The sequence below is a fragment of the Anolis sagrei genome, chromosome 5, assembly GCF_037176765.1.
Source record: "Anolis sagrei isolate rAnoSag1 chromosome 5, rAnoSag1.mat, whole genome shotgun sequence".
Lineage (NCBI taxonomy): Eukaryota > Metazoa > Chordata > Lepidosauria > Squamata > Dactyloidae > Anolis > Anolis sagrei.
In genome coordinates, this window is record NC_090025.1 from 102,967,461 (window position 1) to 102,987,049 (window position 19,589).

General features: G+C 42.6%; 1 protein-coding gene across 1 annotated transcript in view; it reads left to right on the top strand.

Moving 5' to 3' along the window:
* The window catches only part of LOC132776435 (fatty acyl-CoA reductase 1-like), a 60,638-nt gene that overhangs the window by 15,652 nt on the left and 25,397 nt on the right, over nucleotides 1-19,589 (top strand). The window contains 5 exon segments of the mRNA XM_060778091.2: nucleotides 10,104-10,279; nucleotides 12,722-12,901; nucleotides 14,852-15,029; nucleotides 15,762-15,806; nucleotides 19,084-19,202. Coding sequence (XP_060634074.2) covers nucleotides 10,104-10,279; nucleotides 12,722-12,901; nucleotides 14,852-15,029; nucleotides 15,762-15,806; nucleotides 19,084-19,202 — 698 coding nt within the window.

The window sequence follows — 19,589 nt, forward strand, 5'->3', positions numbered from 1 at the left end:
ATATACATTCTGTATGATTTGGGGGACAAAAAGTTGACATAGAATACAAGTAGGTGATTTTTTGATTCAGATGCCAAAAGTTAGTAAAAAAACAACTGTCACATCTTCAGTAACTTTACAAAAATTGTGTTCCCCAGGGTTACCCATTTTTTGCAACAAGTTTATCTCCTCTTGGAGATAAATGTCAGCTAATGTTACTGCGAGAAGATCCAACCAGTCCATCCTCCAGGAAATAAAGCCCAACTGCTCACTGGAGGGAAAGATACTAGAGACAAAGTTGAAGTACTTTGGCCACATCATGAGGAGACAGGAAAGCCTAGAGAAGACAATTATGCTGGGGAAAGTGGAAGGCAAAAGGAAGAGGGGCCGACCAAGGGCAAGATGGATGGATGGCATCCTTGAAGTGACTGGACTGACCTTGAGGGAGCTGGGGGTGGTAACGGCCGACAGGGAGCTCTGGCGTAGGCTGGTCCATGAGGTCACGAAGAGTCGGAGACGACTGAACGAATGAACAACAATGTTAATAGTTTTCATAGTTAAAATATAGAGCAGGGGTCCACAAACTTTTTAAACAGAGGGCCAGGTCACAGTCCCTCAAACTGTTGGCGGGCCGAATTATAATAAAAAAATGAATTAATTCCTATGCACACTGCAAATACCTTATTTGTAGTGCAAAAAACATTTAAAAACAATACAATAATTAAAATTAAGAACAATTTTAACAAATGTAAACTTATTAGTATTTCAGTGGAAAGTGTGGGTCTGCTTTTGGCTGATGAGATAGGATTATTGTTGTTATTGTGTGCTTTCAAGTAGTTTCATTCTTAGGTTGACCCAAAGCGAGGGCCGGGTAAATGACCTTGGAGGGCCGCATCCGGCCCCCGGGCCTTAGTTTGAGGACCCCTGATAAAGAGTATATTAGCTTTGGGGTTTGTCTAAAAGTGTCATCCAATTAGTAATACATTGTTTTTAACTTAAGGCTAGCTGACTCCACCCCCACACCACACCACACCACACCCCCCCCCCCCGACAATCTGCACTAGAAGAGTTCCACTTTCAGTATCAAAGGAAGAGGAGGAAATAATCTTCTCCGGCTAACCAACTGGCTCATAAGTCTTCCAATCAAATTTAAGCAGAGATAGAGGAGAAGTAAGCAGAGGCTGGATGGCCATCTGTCAACAAAACTTTGATTGTGTGTTCCTGCATAGCAGGGTATTGGACTACATGGCCCTTATGTTCTCTTCCAACTCTATGATTTTATGAAGCACAAAACTTGCTTTAATTTAAGAATGTTCTCAATATTAACTCTTCATTAAAGTTGATTTGTAGGGTGCTTTATCTGGAGCTCTGGGGTTCTTCAGCTTGTAGGTGAGGCAAGCCTCACAGAGGCTAAGATGTCATCTGGAACCTCTGTCTTATTTGTGTTTGCTACTTGCTTTGGAGCTGGCAAATTACTTAAGACAGATCAATAGTTCATGTGGCCAATACTCCAATGACTTCTATACCTAAAAGACATGTTCTGCCAATTTTTGTTCTTCCTCACAACGAGGGTATGGCTGTTTTTTTTCTCCACCATATTGTTTACAATTGTGTTTTTTTAAATTTTATCTGATGTTTTTAAATGTGTGTTTTATTTGTAATTTTTGGGCTGGTCCCTTGTAAGCCACCCCGAGTCCCCTTGGGGAGATGGTTGGCGGGGTATAAAAATAAAGTTGTTGTTGTTATTATTATTATTATTATTATTTGTCACTCCAGATCTCACCTCAAAAGTCCCAGCTGAAAGATAATTTTAAGCACAATATTTTTTAAAAAAGTTTCTGCAAGAAACAAAATTTTGTATATTGAAGCATCAGAAAGCAAACGCTTCATTATTTCATCCACCCAGTGGACAGTTTTAATTTTGACAGAATGTTGCATTTCAGAATTCCAGATTAAGGGATACTCAACCTGTAATATTCTTTTGGACATATAATTACAATCTGAAGGGCTGAATAATGGACAAAATAAAGCATTCAATGGCTTGGAACTTAAATGGCTTTGCCTACTCCCTTTAGTCCAACCTGCCCATGTTTTAAATAGCCAGTGAAGACATTCCTTTGTCTACCTTATGGTGGGGGCTTTTCTTAGTTGCGGTGCCCTGTTGTAGTGCCCCATGACAACAATTCATTTACTTTTTTTAGTTAAAGATTTGTATATAGTCTCTCAATCCATCAAAGATATTTAAAAAAAAATGGCAAAAAATTATCTCATTTGATATTTAGGAATTATAAAATAGTATATCAATATACATACAAAAGATAAAAGAATAGACCAAAACACAGCTATCATTATTGGGAAGACTAGCAGCTGTTAAAGCACATATTATTCATATTTTTATTTAGTGCAATTCCAATAATAATAATAATAATAATAATAATAATAATAATAATAACAACAACAACAACAACAACACTTTATTTATATTCCACCCTTCTCACCCTGAAGGGTACTCGGGGCAGATTACAGTACACATACACGGCAAACATTCAATGCCGCTTTGTATAGACAATGCACAGACAGACAGAACAGAAGGAGGTGCCATGGAAGGTTGTGCTCAAGTCCAGGCGGTGCTGTTGCTCTATCTTCTAGGACAAAGAGCTGTCAGGACTTCCTTTGGTCACCCAGCATTTTCTGATCTTCTTTCTTTATGGCATCGTCAAATTCTCCCCCGCTATTTAGCGGTACCTAATTTCTCTAATCACATAATATGTAAAAGGGCAATGTAAAATATTTAATATGTATAATATGTAAAAGGGCAATAAGACTAGCTGTTTTCAAATTGCTTAGGTAAACAATGAGGCTGACAGCAGCTCACGCCAACTTGGGGCTTTTAACTTGCAACCTTTTGGTTGATATATATCATAATTGCTGATGATTTACCAGCTGTGCTACACCTTTAAAAATCAACATAGAAAAATGTAAGAAGTGGTAAAAATATATATTGAGAATTTTACTGCAGGATGAAGATCTCTGAGGTTTGATAACAGTTCTAAATATGCTTGCTTACTCTCCAAGAGGAGTCATAGAGATACCAAATTTGGAACTCTATTACGATGCATTTCAACTAGAAAAATTCTGTTAGGATCTTGTGCTCATTCTGTGAATGAGGAAAGCCAGCTCTAAGTGTCTCAGTAGTCTGGAGGTACCCCCTTTTTGTGTGTCAGAAGTGACTTGAGAAACTGCAAGTCACTTCTGGTGTGAGAGAATTGGCCATCTGCAAGGACATTGCCCAGGAGATGCCCCGATATTTGATTTTTTACCATCCTTGTGGGAGGCTTCTCTCATGTCCCCGCATTGGGAGCGGGAGCTGGAGCTGATGGAGGAAGCTCTACCCACTCTCCCTGGATTCGAACCGCTGATCTGTTGGTCAGGAGTCCTGTCAGCATAAGGGTTTAGCCCATTACTCCATCGGGGGTTCCTAGAGGTACCCCTGATTGAACAGCACATACAGGCAAATAGCAGAGGTTTTGTTCCAAAATCTGGAAGGCTTTTATTTTGCAGTTCAGGAACACAAACACAAACAAAGCTGTACAAAAATCACATTCTCTCCTTCTCTTACTCTCAGCAAATTCTCTAATGTAGATCTCCCACTCCAACATCCATCTACACTGACCAACAACAACCACTATGTTGGTTGTCCTACTTTTATACGAGAGCCAGCTAATCCAATATTGTATTTCATCATCCTTGATGCATTCCTTCATGGTTTCATCAGACACTTAAACTTGGCATGTCATTTTGACTTTGCATTCAGTCACTTGGATATGCTGTCATGCTTGGTTTCTTGCCAAATCCTGACACCTCTTCCATAGCTAGTCTTATTGCCCTTTTACATATATACATATTATACAGCTCATATATTGCATACATATTTACAATGCAACGTATATTCACATTCAGTTTACTTTCACTGAATATATTTACATCTGTACATGGCTAATCCCAGATCAAACACCAAATTGTTTGAATTTTGGTGCTGTCAGTGGTTTTGTCGTAATATCTGCCACATTATTCTCAGACTTGCAATATGCCAGCCTTATAACTCCTTGCTGAATTAACTGTCTGACATTTTCAAACTTTACAGCTTTGTCTTTTGTTCAGCTTTTTAAACTTGCACTTTCGGCCATGGCTATGGACATCTGGGAGTCTTCGAATACAGCTACTGGATATTGACATTTTAATTCTAAATCTTTTAGCAATTGAGTCAACCAAATCCATTTATTTGCCACTTCTGACAAAACATAAAACTCAGCTTCAGCTGCGGAAACTGCCACAGTTGTTTGTTTCCTAGAACACCAGCATATTGGGCTTTTACCATATTGTAAAAGCCCAATATGCTAGGATTTTAGGAAACAAAACACACGACTCTGGCCCAGCGTACCTGTCTGAACGTATCTCCTTCTATGTCCCACCTCAGAGGTTAAGATCTTCTGGGGAGGCCCTGCCCTCGGCCCCGCCTCTATCACAAGTGAAGCTGGTAGGGATGAGGGAGAGGGCCTTCTCAGTGGTGGCCCCTTGCCTGTGGAATTCACTCCTCGGGGAAATTAGGTCATCAACATCCCTCTTATCCTTCAGAAGGAAGCTGAAAACATGGATATGGGACCAGGCCTTTGGGTAATCTGGCAAACTGACAAGGTAATGATGACCAGAATTTGGAAAGGACTATGGTAATGCTGAATGGACTTACGGATTATAGAACTCGGTGAACGTTGGCCACTAGACTGGCTTTTAGTTGTTATTGTATTAATTTGAATGTTTTAACTATTGTGGTTAGTGCTGTTATGTATTTTATCTGTTGAATTGTTGGCATCGAATTGTGCCGGTCGTAAGCTGCCCTGAGTCCCCCCTAGGGGGTTGAGAAGGGCGGGGTAGAAGTGCCCGAAATAAATAAATAAATAAATAAATAAATAAATAAATAAATAAATGTGTGTTTTCCACCTATGCAACTGTGAAGCCAATAGGAAATTGAAAGTCACCTGGGAAGGTGAAGAGCTTGTTCATTGTTTCCATCCTAAATATCTTGGTGTTACCTTAGATCGAACACTAGCATATAGGAAACACTGCTTGAACACCAAGCACAAAGTAGCTGCACGCAATGACATCCTGCAGAAACTTACTGGCAGCACATGTGGTACAGACCCCAAATTAGTAAGAACATCAACCTTAGCCTTGTCTTACTCAACTGTCGAGTATGCCTGCCTTGTTTGGCATAGGTCTGCCCATGCAAAGCAGGTGAACATAGCATTGAATGAAACATGCAGAATAATCACAGGATGTCTTAAACCTACACCTGTTGATAAACTACAAGCTAGCTGGCATTGCCCCCCCCCCCCCCCGATGTGCAATGGGAAGGTGCTGCTAAATGTGAGAGAAATAAGGTTGAGCACCGTGAAAGACACCCACTACATAGCTACCAGCCTCCTCCCAGTTGACTCAAATCAAGGAAAAGCTTTATGGGAACTATCACTCCTCTTGGAATCCCCCCAGCAACAGCAAGGGTATCCCTCTGGGCAGCTAGACCAGGAAATCCCAACTGGCAAAATTCAAGGCCCCCAACAACATCTGCAAATGCTTGCTCAAAACACCAGGTTTTAACTCTTTTTCAGAATGTTTGGGGGGAGGGGGCTGATCTGATATCCCTAGGGAGGGCATTCCATAGCCGAGGGGCCACCGCTGAGAAAGCCCTGTCTCTCGTTCCCACCAGTCACATCTGCGAAGGAGGCAGGATGGGGAGCACGGCCTCCCTAGATGATCTTAGAGACTTAGATGGTTCATAGGGAGAGATGCGTTTGAACAGGTAAACTGGGCCGGAACCATTTAGACTTTAAAGGCTAAAACCAGCACTTTGAATTGTGCCTGGTAGCAAACTGGAACTGGCGCAGCAAAGGGGTTGTATGCTCCCTGAGCGCCGCGCCTGTTAATAACCTGGCTGCCACCCGTTGGACCATTTGAAACTGTATGACTGTGTTATAGCAGCATTTTCTCTTGACATTTTGCCTGTATCTGTGGCTGGCTGGCCTCTTCAGAGGATCCCATACAATTCATTACAAAGCTTCCACTTTGCACATTTACTTCCATCTTAGCTGCTGAACTTGATGACCAAACGTTTGGTGGTTCAATTCCAGGAAGCAGGGTGAGCTTCCACTGCTAGGTCCAGTTTCTGCCAAGTTAGCAGTTCAAAAACATGCAAATGTGAGTAGATCAATAGGTATCATTCCAGAGGGAAGGTAACGGCACGCCATGCAGTCATGCTGGCCACATGACTTTGGAGGTGTCTATGGACAACGCTGGCTCTTTGGCTTAGAAATAGAGGTGAGCACCACCCCACAGAGTTGGACACAACTAGACTTAATGTCAAAGGGAAACCTTTACCTTCACTTTATGGTTCAAATATAAGAAAACACTTGCTCCATCTCCAATACCTCTTTGACCATTCCTACAACACCAATTTTAAAGCCCTATATGGCTAAGGTCCAGGTTACCTACAGGTTGTGTTCTCCCATAAAATCTGCTCCTTCGGACACTGAAGTGCTCTGAGGAATGTTTATTTCAATCCACCAGAACCTGACTGGCAATTGTCACTTAGAAGAGCTTTTCATAGACTAGTCTAGACTATGATGTCATAGTTTCTGCAAATCTTATAAGTCTTGTGGCTTCTGACCTGTGAGACTGGAATTATTACACATCAGTCTATACTAGATTGCAGGAGTAGTTTCACTGGAAAAATCCCAGAACAGAGATAGTAGCTGGCAGTATCTGTGGCCACAGAATTCTCATAGCACGGATGGGTAGCACGAAGCCTATAGCTTGTACGTGTTGCTTTTGCAGTCCACAAACATTTATTCCATCATTATTTTTGGCCAAAAACAAGAATTGCAATTCTCAAAATATAGAAAATTGCCTCTTATCAAGTTTGGGTTTGGTTCACGGAGCACATTGTTGCCAATTCTGAATCTCAGCTGTGGCGTGATGCTCATCCTGATGTGGAAGTAGAAGTAATGCTCCTCTAAAATGAGGTCCAAGCTCTTATTTTAGTATATACGAGCCATCCCCTGCCACGCGTTGCTGTGGCCCAGTCTGGTGATCTGGAAAGTAAAGTAATGAGAAAGTGTTGGTTTCTAATATATGTAATTTTCTATGCTTGTGCGTAAACAGTATTTGATTACGTTTTCTTGCCCTGGTGAAGGGAGTTGGACTGGATGGCCTTAAGTATTTTCTATTGGTCAGAGGGGTTCTGTGTGGGAAGTTTGCCCCAATTCTATCATTTGTGGGGTTCAGAATGCTCTTTGTAGGTGAACTATAAATCTCAGTAACTACAACTCCCAAATATCAAGGTCTATTTCCCCCAAGCTCCATCTGTGTTCCTAGTTGGGCATATGGAATATTCGTGCCAAGTTTGGTCCAGATCCATCATTGTTTGAGTCCACAGTGCTCTCTGCATGTAGGTGAACTATAACTTCCAAACTCAAGGTCAATGTCCACCAAACCCTTCTAGTATTTTCTGTTGGTCATGGGAGTCCTGTGTGCCAAGATTGATTCAATTCCATCATTGGTGAAGTTTAGAATACTCTTTGATTGTAGATGAGCTATAAATCCCAGCAACTACAACTCCCAAATGACAAAATCAATTTTTTGAGTGATTGTCACTCCTTGGGTTAGTAGGTGTCTTGTGTCCAAATTTGGTCAATTCACCCAGTGGTTTTTTGAGTTATGCTAATCCAACGATTTAACATTACATTTTTATTTATATAGATTAATGTAATGGGACATTCGCGCAAAGTGCCTTTTTCAGTTCCTGGTGGAATTTACTATAGAAATTCAGTTCCTTGAGGCTGCGAAACAACGAGATTAAGCAGTTATGATGACCTAAATATTAATATACACATTGTGCCAACCAAGAAACCATTAACTTTGTCCACAAATCTAATAAAACATTTTGAATCTGTTAATATATCCCAGTCGCTTTAATATATAACAATTTAGCTATTTCTCATATTTATTTATTTATTGTGTCATATGCGAATTGAGAATACAGTTATAATGTATAGAGAAACAACAAGCAAGGTTAAAAACTTGGCATTTTACTAAATTTTCTTTGACCAGAAGCTATTTATTTATTTACTTACTTACTTCATTTGTATACCGCTCTTCTCAGCCCTTAGGCGACTCAGAGCGGTTAACAACAGTTTCAATATACACAGTACAAATCATTGGACATTTAAAAGCAATAGCATCACAAATCATTAAACGTTAACATCAATACAACAATACATCAATATAGCACATCCACCAGGTCTCATCAATAGAATCAGAATCCAGACTCATTATCCACTATTCCGTGTTCCAATAATCAATCAATCACACTGCTTAGTTGAATGCCTGTTCAAACAGCCAGGTCTTCACTCTCCTCCAGAATGCCAGTAAGGAGGGGGCCGATCTAATATCTGCAGGAAGGGCGTTCTACAGCCGGGGGGCACCACTGAGAAGGCCCTGTCTCTCATCCCTGCCAGGCATGTTTGTGAAGCCAGCAGAATCGAGAGCAGGGCCTCCCCAGATGATCTTAATGTCCTAACTGGTTCATAGGAGGAGATGCGTTCGGACAGGTAGGTCAGGCCAGAACCATTTAGGGCTTTATAGGCTAAAGCCAGCACTTTGAATTGTGTCTGGTAGCAAATTGGCAGCCAGTGGAGCTGGCGCAGCAGAGGAGTGGTATGCTCCCTGAGTGCCGCTCCTGTTAGCATCCTGGCTGCCGATCATTGGACCATTTGAAGCTTCTGAGCAGTCTTCAGAGGCAACCCCATGTAGAGAGCGTTGCAGTAGTCTATACAGGATGTGACTAGAGCATGGACTACCGTGGCCAAGTCAGACTTCCCAAGGTACAGCCACAGCTGGCGCACAAGTTTTAACTGTGCGAATGCTCCCCTGGTCACTGTTGAAACCTGGGGTTCCAGGCTCAGCGATGAGTCCAAGATCACACCCAAGCTGCGAACCTGCGTCTTCAGAAGGAGTGTAACCCCGTCCAACACTGGCTGTAACTGAAGCTAGCCACTTGGAGTGCCCCTGGTGTCACTGTAAAAACGTCCTCCATTGTGCATGACTACATTGTAGTAAGTGGTCTGTGGTTTGCTCTTCTCCACACTCGCATATCGTGGACTCCACTTTGTAACCCCATTTCTTAAGATTGGCACTACATCTCATCGTGTCAGAGTCTGTTCAGTGCCTTCCAAGTCTCCCAAACTTCTGTGTACCCAGGAGGGAAAAATTCTCATCCGGTATCAGCCACAGATTGAGGTTCCAGGTTTTAACCTGCCACTTTTGGATTCTCACTTGCTGAGGTGTTTCTGTGAGTTTCTCTGTAGATCTTAGGAAGCTATTTCTTGATTTAAGGCATTGGCTTGCTGGCTGATATCTGAACAGAGGATGAGCTGGAGATGTCAATTTCTCATGCTAATTTCGCCTTGAAACTTTGTTCTTAAAAGTCAATAATTCTATATCTATGAAGATATAGATGTTCTGCCACTGGGTTTTGAGTATTGCCATTTCTAATACATGTCAACTGTGTTATCATTTGGTCTGTTGCACGTAAACTTTCCTGTTTTTCTAGTGTAGAGGAACATTGCTAAGAAACAATGGTGTAGCTTCTGTTGGAAAATGAGTAGGCAGCCACATGTTCCCTTGACAATGTGGATGAAGTTATCTGGACCTGAAATCTTGCTGCCAGAAGTTGGGAAAGATAGGGCATCTGGGTTTAAGCAAGATGTATTTCCTATATTGCCAGCCATGTGCTTTGGGTGTAATGTTTTGGTTTTGAAATTTTCTTGTGCCTTCATTTTCATTTTCCTCAGGACTTGCGGCTTTTTGGGCCTTTGGCCACAAGGCATTCCTTGAGTACAGTACAGTGTATGTAAGTCTGATCTTACTCAGAGAGAAGCAGAAACCCCACCATTGTTAGAAATACAGATAAAATGAGATTGTGTCATGTTTGGATTAATATTAAGTAATCTGATCATTCCTTTTGTCATTCATTATCAGTGTTTATCTAAGGATTACATTTTGTATTGCAGTTATTTGACAAAATTCGTGAAGAGTGCCCCAACTTCCATGAGAAGATTAAACCAATAAGTGCTGAACTCACCCACCCGAATTTGGCCATCAGCCCAGAGGACACTGAAGAGCTCCTGTCTGAAGTCAACATTATCTTCCATTGTGCTGCAACGGTTCGCTTTGATGAACCTCTGAAGTATGTTCTTCTTGCCTAGCCCTTTGTGTTTATTACAACATACTGTAATTCCATTTAGGTTGGCCTGGAAGTTTTGGAATTTAATAGGACACTTCATAGCCTATAGTACTGCTCAGAGATAAAATAAGTAGGGTTCGACAAATTCACTTGATTGCTCACCAGTGGTACTTCACTTAGGTAGCCTGGGGCGGAGGGTTGGCAATGCTAGTCTCCTTGCCCACCCCTGTTTAGCCCTTTAAAATGGAGACAAAGCTTCTGTGCACTGGGACTATGGCGCAGATGGCTGGGACTCAGCTGCATTAAGATCACTACTAACGGAAAGGTCATGAGTTCGAAGCCAGCCCAGGTCGGAGTGAGCTTCTGACCAATTTGTGTAGCTTGCTGTTGATCTTTGCAGCCCAAAAGACAGTTGCATCTGTCAAGTACAAAATTTAGGTACCGCTTATGCAGGGAGGCTAATTTAACTAATTTACGAGGCCATAAAAATCTCCAGCAAGCATGCAAAGAATGAGGAAGTACTTCATCAGTGTCACAAATGGACGGTGAAGTGAGAGCACCCCTGGTGGCCAGAATAACCTCATGAAAAGCTGGAATGTTACATAGCCTCTGAGTGTCTGTTTATATATGTTGTGTGTCTATGGCATTGAATGTTTGCCATGTATATGTAAATTGTAATCCTCCCTGAGTCCTCTGCGGGGTAAGAAGGACGGAATATAAATACTGTAAATAATAATAATAATAATCATAATAATAATAATAATTGAATCCAGACAAGACAGAGGTCCTACTGGTCAGTCGTAAGGCCGAACAGGGCATAGGGTTACAGCCTGTGTTAGATGGGGTTACACTCCCCCTGAAGGCAGATTCGCAGCTTGGGAGTGATCCTGGACTCATCGCTGAGCCTGGAGCCCAAGGTCTCGGCGGTGGCCGGGAGAGATTTTGCACAATTAAAACTTGTGCGCCAGCTGCGCCCGTACCTTGGGAAGTCGGATCTGGCCACGGTGGTCCATGCTCTTGTCACATCCCGATTGGATTATTGCAACGCACTCTACGTGGGGTTGCCTTTGAAGACTGCTTGGAAACTCCAACTAGTCCAGCGGGAGACAGCCAGATTGCTCACCGGAGCGGCATACAGGGAGCATACCACCCCCCTGTTGTGTCAGCTCCACTGGCTGCCGATCCAATTCCGAGCACAATTCAAAGTGCTGGTTTTGACCTACAAAACCCTATACGGTTCCAGCCCAGTGTATCTGTCCGAACGGATCTCCCTCTACGTCCCACCTCGGAGTCTAAGATCTTCTGGGGAGGCCCTGCTCTCGACCCCGCCTCTATCACAAGTGAGGCTGGCGGGGGCAAGGAGCAGGGCCTTCTCGGTAGTGGGCCCTCACCTGTGGAACTCACTCCCCAGGGAGATTAGATCAGCGACTTCCCTTTTTTCATTCAGAAAAAAATTGAAGACCTGGATGTGGGACCAGGCTTTTGGACATTCTGGCAACTAAAGGAAAGACCTTGATGATGAGCAGAAATTGACGGAACGGAATGGATTTATGGAACTCTGAACACTGACCATGAGATTGTTTACTATTGTGTTGTGTACTGATGTTTTTAACCTGTTAACTGTTTAATTGCTTTTATGTATGCATGTATTTTTGACATAGACATCGAATTGTGCCTTCTTTTGTAAGCCGCCCTGAGTCCCCCCTTGGGGGTGAGAAGGGCCGGGTAGAAGTAACTGAAATAAATAAATAAATAATACAGAGACACGAGGCTGGGATGGCAACGGTTAAACGTGCCTTTCAGCTCGATCCTTGCGGGGCGGCTCGGCTTCCTGCGTGCTACTCAGACCCTCTTGAGCTCCCCTCCTTGAGGGAGGAAAGATCTTTGGGGTCTTCGAGCTCACTTTGGGATTTGTGACACCTTTGCACTCAATCCGGCAAAGGGGGGAGCTTTCCAGCTCAACCTGTCCACCACAACGCAGGTCCTCGTCAGGAGCTACTCTCAACAAGGCAATCCCATCGCCATGTCCACCGGAAGTCCTTTCTTATTGATTTATACGAACTCTTTGTGAAATACATCAAGTCAAGAATAATGGCCCTTCTGCCAATTTAGATTACAAAAGAACCCATAAATGAGACTGCATGCATTTGACCCACGGTCTTATGCACCAAAAATTTCTCTTATACTACTCATCATCTACACTTTCAAAGAAATAAGGCAGTAGCAGTGACTACCAAATCTCATATAAACAAGAAACATGTTCCATATCGAGGGGACATCTTCTCATGAGCTGACATAATGCACTCATCGAAGTTAATTTTCTTTATTTGTGTTTCAAACATTTGGAAGTTCCTTTATCAATCCTTAATGGATGAAACTCATTGGTTGTAGGAATTCATACCACCCTGAGCTCTTCATAACTTTTCTATGCTTTTTCCCAACCAGGCATGCCCTTTTGCTAAATGTCAGGGGCACACAGCAGCTCCTTTTTCTGGCCCACCAGATGAAGAACCTTGAGGCCTTCATCCACATTTCAACTGCCTTTGCAAACTGCAATCGGAAGTACACAGAAGAAATCATTTATCCTCCTCCCATAGAGCCCAGGAAACTGTTTGACCTTGTGGAGTAAGTGACCTTGTGGCATAAGCCTTTCTTTCTGTTGCTGATCTAACTTTTGTGCAAAGGAGTATTTAAGAACTTAGGGTGGATCAAGACTGCCTCTTTATTGCGGAAACTTCCGCAATAAAAAGGGGGCTGTCCAGATGACATTCTGGACAATCCAAATTAATTTGCCACAAACCAGGAAAACCCTGGTTTTGTTGTCGAGTAATTTAGAATGGCTGTGGATTAGGCCCAAGCCATTGTGAGTTGCCTGGTGAGAAAAAAGAAGCCAATATTCCAGAATAAATCTCACCAAGTTGAAGCAGAACCCACCAAGATGTTTTTTTCGTTACAGCTGGAGTGGATGTCAAACTGCAATCATTTGCCAAAGTTTGCAAAGGGAAATATTACAGTTTTTATAGAAAATACAAGCTGTCAGATTCAATTTCCTGCTCCCACCCCCCTTGCCGGCTCCATGCTGATTGGATGGAGTCATCATCTGGCTGGGAGGTGTGGCTGTCTTAGCCGCACCTCAGCCAATCAGGGAACCAGTGCCGCTTCGGCCTCTCAGCCAATAAGAAGGAAGGAGGAGGTCCGGGTGGGAAACCATGAACCGGGAGAAAAGATGAATGGATTAAATGACTAATATTTGCATTAGTGCTGGCATTAGCTTTTTTTAAAGCCTTCGAGCCAGCTCATCTATTGTCTTTGGTTCCTGGAGATATTTCTTTGACTGATTAGAAAGTCAGTCCCTTTGTAGTCCTGGGTGCGGAATATGGGGTCTGTTGATGATATCTTGGATCAGTTTCAGCCAGAAGATTTGACAGAATGGAAGGAGACTGAGGTGACCAAACACCTTTTGTGAAAGATAATTAGAATGTCCTTAGAATCCACCCACCAGATGGGCAAGCCTTTGGCTTCTCCAAGGTCTGAGGAAGTGGAGTCATTTGTTTATCAGTCATGCAAAACATCCTTGATGAATCCTTTTGTTTAGGGACTAGCTGGCCCAGGAAGTGAGAGAAGGTTTCCTGAAGCCTTGAGATGCTAGGTTCATGAATAGGTGACATTTCATGCTTCATATAGGGATATGGGGAAGGGGAGGCATACAAGGAGATCATAAGGGTAAAAATCATGCAAACTGTAAAGGGAATCATGCCAGCCCTCCCTCCCTCTAGAGTCCATCAAAGGTTCGTATAGATCAGTGAAATACCATAAAAGTTTATCAGGGTGTGGTATAGGGTCCATAAGAGTTCCAAAGTCCATGAAAAGTTGAAGTTCTCTAGAAGTTCATAGATTTTTAAATGCTGTATGTTATTGTTATTGCTTATTGTTTATTGCTTATTGTGTATTTTTTGTTTTTGAGTTTTATTAACTGTTCTGTATTGATTATTTGTTATCTTTTTGTTTATTGATGTGCTGTGGGCTTGGCCTCATGTAAGCTGCACTGAGTCCCTTGGGGAGATGGTAGCAGGGTACAAATAAAGTTTTATTATTATTTATTATTTATAGAAAAGTCCATAAAGCGTGGGTTACAGGGGCATTGCCATGTGGGGCCATGGGGCCATGGAAAGAGCCTTAGGTTCCCACATGGGGGAGAGATAGGGGATTATGGGATCATTTCAACCTGATGTCCTTGGTAAAACTATGAATTCCTTGGTTTTGAACCATCTTTTACAGAGTCCGGGGGGGGGGGGGGGGTCACCTCCAATATCAGTTTGTGGCTAATTGATTAGGTAGTGGGTTTATTCCACGCCTTCTTGAAAGTATAGATGAGACCACAGAGTGTGTTTGAACCTAGGGAAGCTAAAGGTTGTTTTGCAGATTTATTGCTATCATACTTCAATATTAATTGACCACTGCAAAGATCTGAAAGACCAATGTCACCATAAGCAGTCTTTTGGTCAATTTTACTTTAGTACCCATGACTCTACTCTGTTTCTTCCTGCTCACACCCATGTATTATGTTCCCATTAGGTGGATGGATGAGTCCCTCATTGAAGAGATCACACCCAAGCTGATTGGAGACTGGCCCAATACCTACACATTCACTAAAGCTTTGGCAGAATATCTGCTTCAGCAAGAGAAAGGGAACATTCATGTTGCCATCATCCGGCCATCTATTGTGGGAGCCAGCTGGAACGAGCCTTTTCCTGTAAGCATGATTGCTTTTCCTTTTTGCTGAGGATGCTGAAAATGCAACCTGTAGCTATTGCTTTTCTCCCAGCCATCTTTCCAACAGAGTATTCCACGACTTTCCTTAGCATGGGGCTGCACTGGATTAACCTGATGGATATCCAGAAGCAACTTGTCAGGCAGTACGAGCTATTGAGCTTGTGTAGAAGGACCTTCATTCATCTTGTCATCATTCTGTAGGAGAAATATGGACTTCTAGGGTGAATAGGCATCAAAGTATCTCCTGAAGTCCATGAACCTTCAATGACGTTTTATTGCTTGTTCTATATTTAGATATAAGTCCCTGATTTGCTCTATAGCATCAGGTACCGCTGATGCCAGCAGATTTGGGGTGTTAATAGAGTTTTATGTGGTGTAAACTGCTGTAAATCCCCTACTTTGGGGGGAGGGTGATATATATAAATATTTTCCCTTATTATATTTTTATTTTCACTGCTAGGCAATTGAAGTAATTGGTGGATCCTGTGCGCTGGACTTGGAGGGAGATGGAGGGGCAGAGGGGGCACCTATTGCTATTCCACCTGAGGCAGAAAAATGTCTTGGTCCACACTGGACCTGGAAATCCAGTATTTTGCTCTGTGCTCCAGTATGCCAGTCTCATGTGTGACTTGCACATTTACAGACCAAAATGAGCTATGTATAATCTCAATAACACTGACAATCCAATTTTTTCCATACTGTTTTCCTTTAGGGCTGGATTGACAACATCAACCACTTCAATGGTTTCCTTATTGCGGTATGTACCTTACTTTTCTGAAAAATGAGGTCAATAAAATGTGATAGTTTTAATCTATAGCAGCCAGAAGAACAAAGGTATGGGAGAAGAGTAGTAGAGATTTCATGAACAACATACTGGGACATTATTTATTTATCGTGTCATCAGCAACCATTGTATTACAATTCTAACAGAGCAAAACAAACACACAGATTAAAAAGGAAAAGGAAAAAAAACAAAAACACAGATTTTGCAAATTTGGTATTTGGTTAAATGTCCTTTGACCAGTATCTGGCCACTTGGAGTGCCTCTGGGGTTCCGCAAGAAGGTCCTCCATTGTGCATGTGGCAGGGCTCAGGGTGCATTGCAGCAGGTGGTCACTGGTTTGTTCTTCTCCGCACTCGCATGCCGAGGATTCCACCCTGTAGCCCCATTTCTGAAGGTTGGCTCTGCATCTCGTGGTGCCAGAGCGCAATCTGTTCAGCGCCTTCCAAGTCGCCCAGTCTTCTGAGTGCCCAGGGGGGAGTCTCTCATCTAGTATCACCCATGAATTGAGGTGCTGGGTTTGGGCCTGCCACTTTTGGACTCTCGCTTGCTGGGGTGTTCCAGCAAGTGTCTCTGTAGATCTAAGAAAACTATGTCTTGATTTAAGTCGTTGACGTGCTGGCTGATACACAAACTGGGGATGAGCTGGAGATGTCTCTGCCTTGGTCCTTTCACTATTGGCTGCTACTTCCCGGCGGATGTCAGGTGGTGCAATACCGGCTAAGCAGTGTAATTTCTCCTGTGGTGTGGGGTGCAGACACCCTGTGATAATGCGGCATGTCTCATTAAGAGCCACATCTACTGTTTTAGTGTGGTGAGATGTGTTCCACACTGGGCATGCATAGCGCAAGGGCAGATGTCTTCACTGTGTCTGGTTGTGATCCCCAGGTTGTGCCAGCCAGCTTTCGTATGATGTTGTTTCTAGCGCCCACTTTTTGTTTGATGTTCAGGCAGTGCTTCTTGTAGGTCAGAGCATGGTCCAAAGTGACTCCCAGGTATTTGGGTGTGTTGCAATGCTCCAGTGGGATTCCTTCCCAGGTGATCCTCAGAGCTCGGGATGCTTGTCTGTTCTTAAGGTGAAAGGTGCATGTCTGTGTTTTAGATGGATTAGGGATCAGTTGGTTTCCCCTGTAATAGGCAGTAAGAGCACCTAGAGCTTCTACTCTATATAGAGCTTCTACTTTTTATACTGGGACATGAGAGAGTACTGCTATAATTGTGCTTCGCTCCACACATATGGTTATCCTCGCTCTTCCTCCACTGCTGCAGCTTCAATGAGAAGAAAAGACAATTGTCAGGCTAGTGGTAATGAGGATGTTTTGGACAAATAGAGACATCATTGGATTTCAGATGGCAACAGCTTTATTGGTTACACACTTCTTCATCTCATGTGCTAAGGGAACATGTGCAAGATGGCAGTAACTGGCATCCATATAGGTAGAAGCCATTGTCTGAATTGAAGTACCACATGGGGATAAGGCAGCAATGACAGGACTCAGAGTGGAGTCTGTCCTGGATGCCTCAACCAGGAAATCTGTTGTGTTGGGAAAATCTTTGGGTTTTCTCCAAATGGATCAATGTGAATGCCCAGACACCCATTCCAAATGTTTAGACACGTTTAATCCTTAAATACCAAAATTAAGTACCTGTCACAAGATACAACTACACTATAATCCATGTGTACAGCTCAAATGAGGAAACAGAAAGTAGAGAAGGCTATATCAAAATAAGGCTGGTTGTACTTAAAACCAAGGAGCAGGTTTTCAAGTGGATTGGAGTGAAAACTTCAGCAACAGCACTAGAAGGTCCCGATTCCTGTCAACCAGCCTCCTGTCATTAGAAATAGCAGTACCACATAATCAGCTGCAGAAAATGTCAACCTTTCTGGACACACGATAATGGATTTGCAGGTCTTTGAACAAAGAAATGAAAAAGGAAGTCTAGAAAGAAAAACTGCTGAATTGCATTATTCACAGATCCTAACCGATTAGCAGAAATATGAACAAACACAATGGCTTCATAGCACACTACATATTCATATAACAGTCCTTGCTACATTTATTTATTTCCTATATTTCTACCCCGCCCTTCTCACCCCCGAGGGGTGACTCAGGGCGGCCTCACAAAAGCATCATAGGATGCCGAACATCATAAAAACAATCAACAATCAGCAATACATTAAAATATTTAAAACAGTAATTAAACAATTGATTAAAAGCACGCCTGTTAAAATCAGAATCCAAAATCCAATCCAGGGTCCAGTCTGAGTCAATTCATTGTCTTAAAAACTTCTTTTTCTTGCTGTTATTACTGGTCGAACGATTGGTTCCATAGCCAGGTCTTAAGTTTCCTTCTGAAAGACAGGAGGGAGATGGTCAATCTGATGTCCCTGGGGAGGGAGTTCCACAGACACGTGGCCAGTGCAGAGAAGGCCCTGTCCCTCATCCCCACCAATCACATTTGCAAGGTCAGTGGGATCGAAAGCAGGGCCTTTCCAGATGATCTTAAATTTCATGATGGTTTGTAACAGAAGATACGTTCAGACAAAACCAGAACTGTTTAGGGCTTTAAAGGTTAAAACTAGTACTTTGAATTGTGTTCGGAAGCTGATCAGCAGCCAGTGGAGCTGGCGTAACAGAGGAGTTGTGTGCTCCTTGTATGCCGCTCCAGTGAGCAACCTGGCTGGCAGCTGTTGAACTAACTGAAGCTTCTGGGCAATCTTCAGAGGCAGCCCCATGTAAAGCAATCCCCTTTGGTCCCATCTACACTGCATTGAACTTCATTATTAGATTGTAAACTCACCATATAATGGAGTTCAATCTGCATTATAAAAACAGTATAGATGGGGCCACAGAGAGTGTTTTGAACCCAGGGAAGCTAAAGGTTGGTTCAGCAGATTTATTGCTTTCACACTTTAGTGCTAATTGACCACTGCAAAGATCTGAAAAACCAGTGTCACCTTAGGCAGTCTTAAAAATCTGAATCATTTGCATTTTTTTTATCCTATTACAGTCTACCACCTACCATAACTGTATCAATATGCTTTATAGCTCAAGCCTTAATATCACTACATCCTGCATCCAAAGAAGTGGCTTTATATCATGGGAACACATGCATTTTTATTTTATTTTAAAAACAGTGTTAAAAGTGCTGCCATGTTTCTTTTTTTCCTCCCTCTTTCTGATTCCTTTATAATCTGCTTTGTCAGTTAGCAATGATGTTCTGCTTACTGGCTTTTTCTCTTATCATGCAGGCTGGAAAAGGGATTCTGCGGACTATAAAATGCAACCTAAAGGCAGTAGCAGATATTGTTCCTGTAGATGTTGCTATCAACTTAACCCTTGCTGTTGGGTGGCACACTGCAGTTCACAGGTAGGACTGTACAAAGATACACATTTGTTGAACTATTGACAGGGACTGAAAGGGTTGCAAAAGCAGTGAGATAATGTCACAGAATGTAAGGAGCTTTGTCATGTAATTTTAAATTGGGGTAAACAGCTGTGGAGGCCCTTGAAAGGTTTTTGTACTACAGCCTTCTTCAGCTCTAGCCAGCACATGGTGGGGGTCTTGTTGGAACAAATAAAAAAAGATCTCAAAAGTCACATTTTCCCATCCTGGGTATAAAGCAATGTTTCCCAAACATTGTATTACTGAAGGATGCAATAACATCCTGCGGAAACTTACTGTCAGCACATGGGGTGCAGACCCTAAATTAGTAAGAACATCAGCCCTAGCCTTATCTTACTCAGCTGCCGAGTA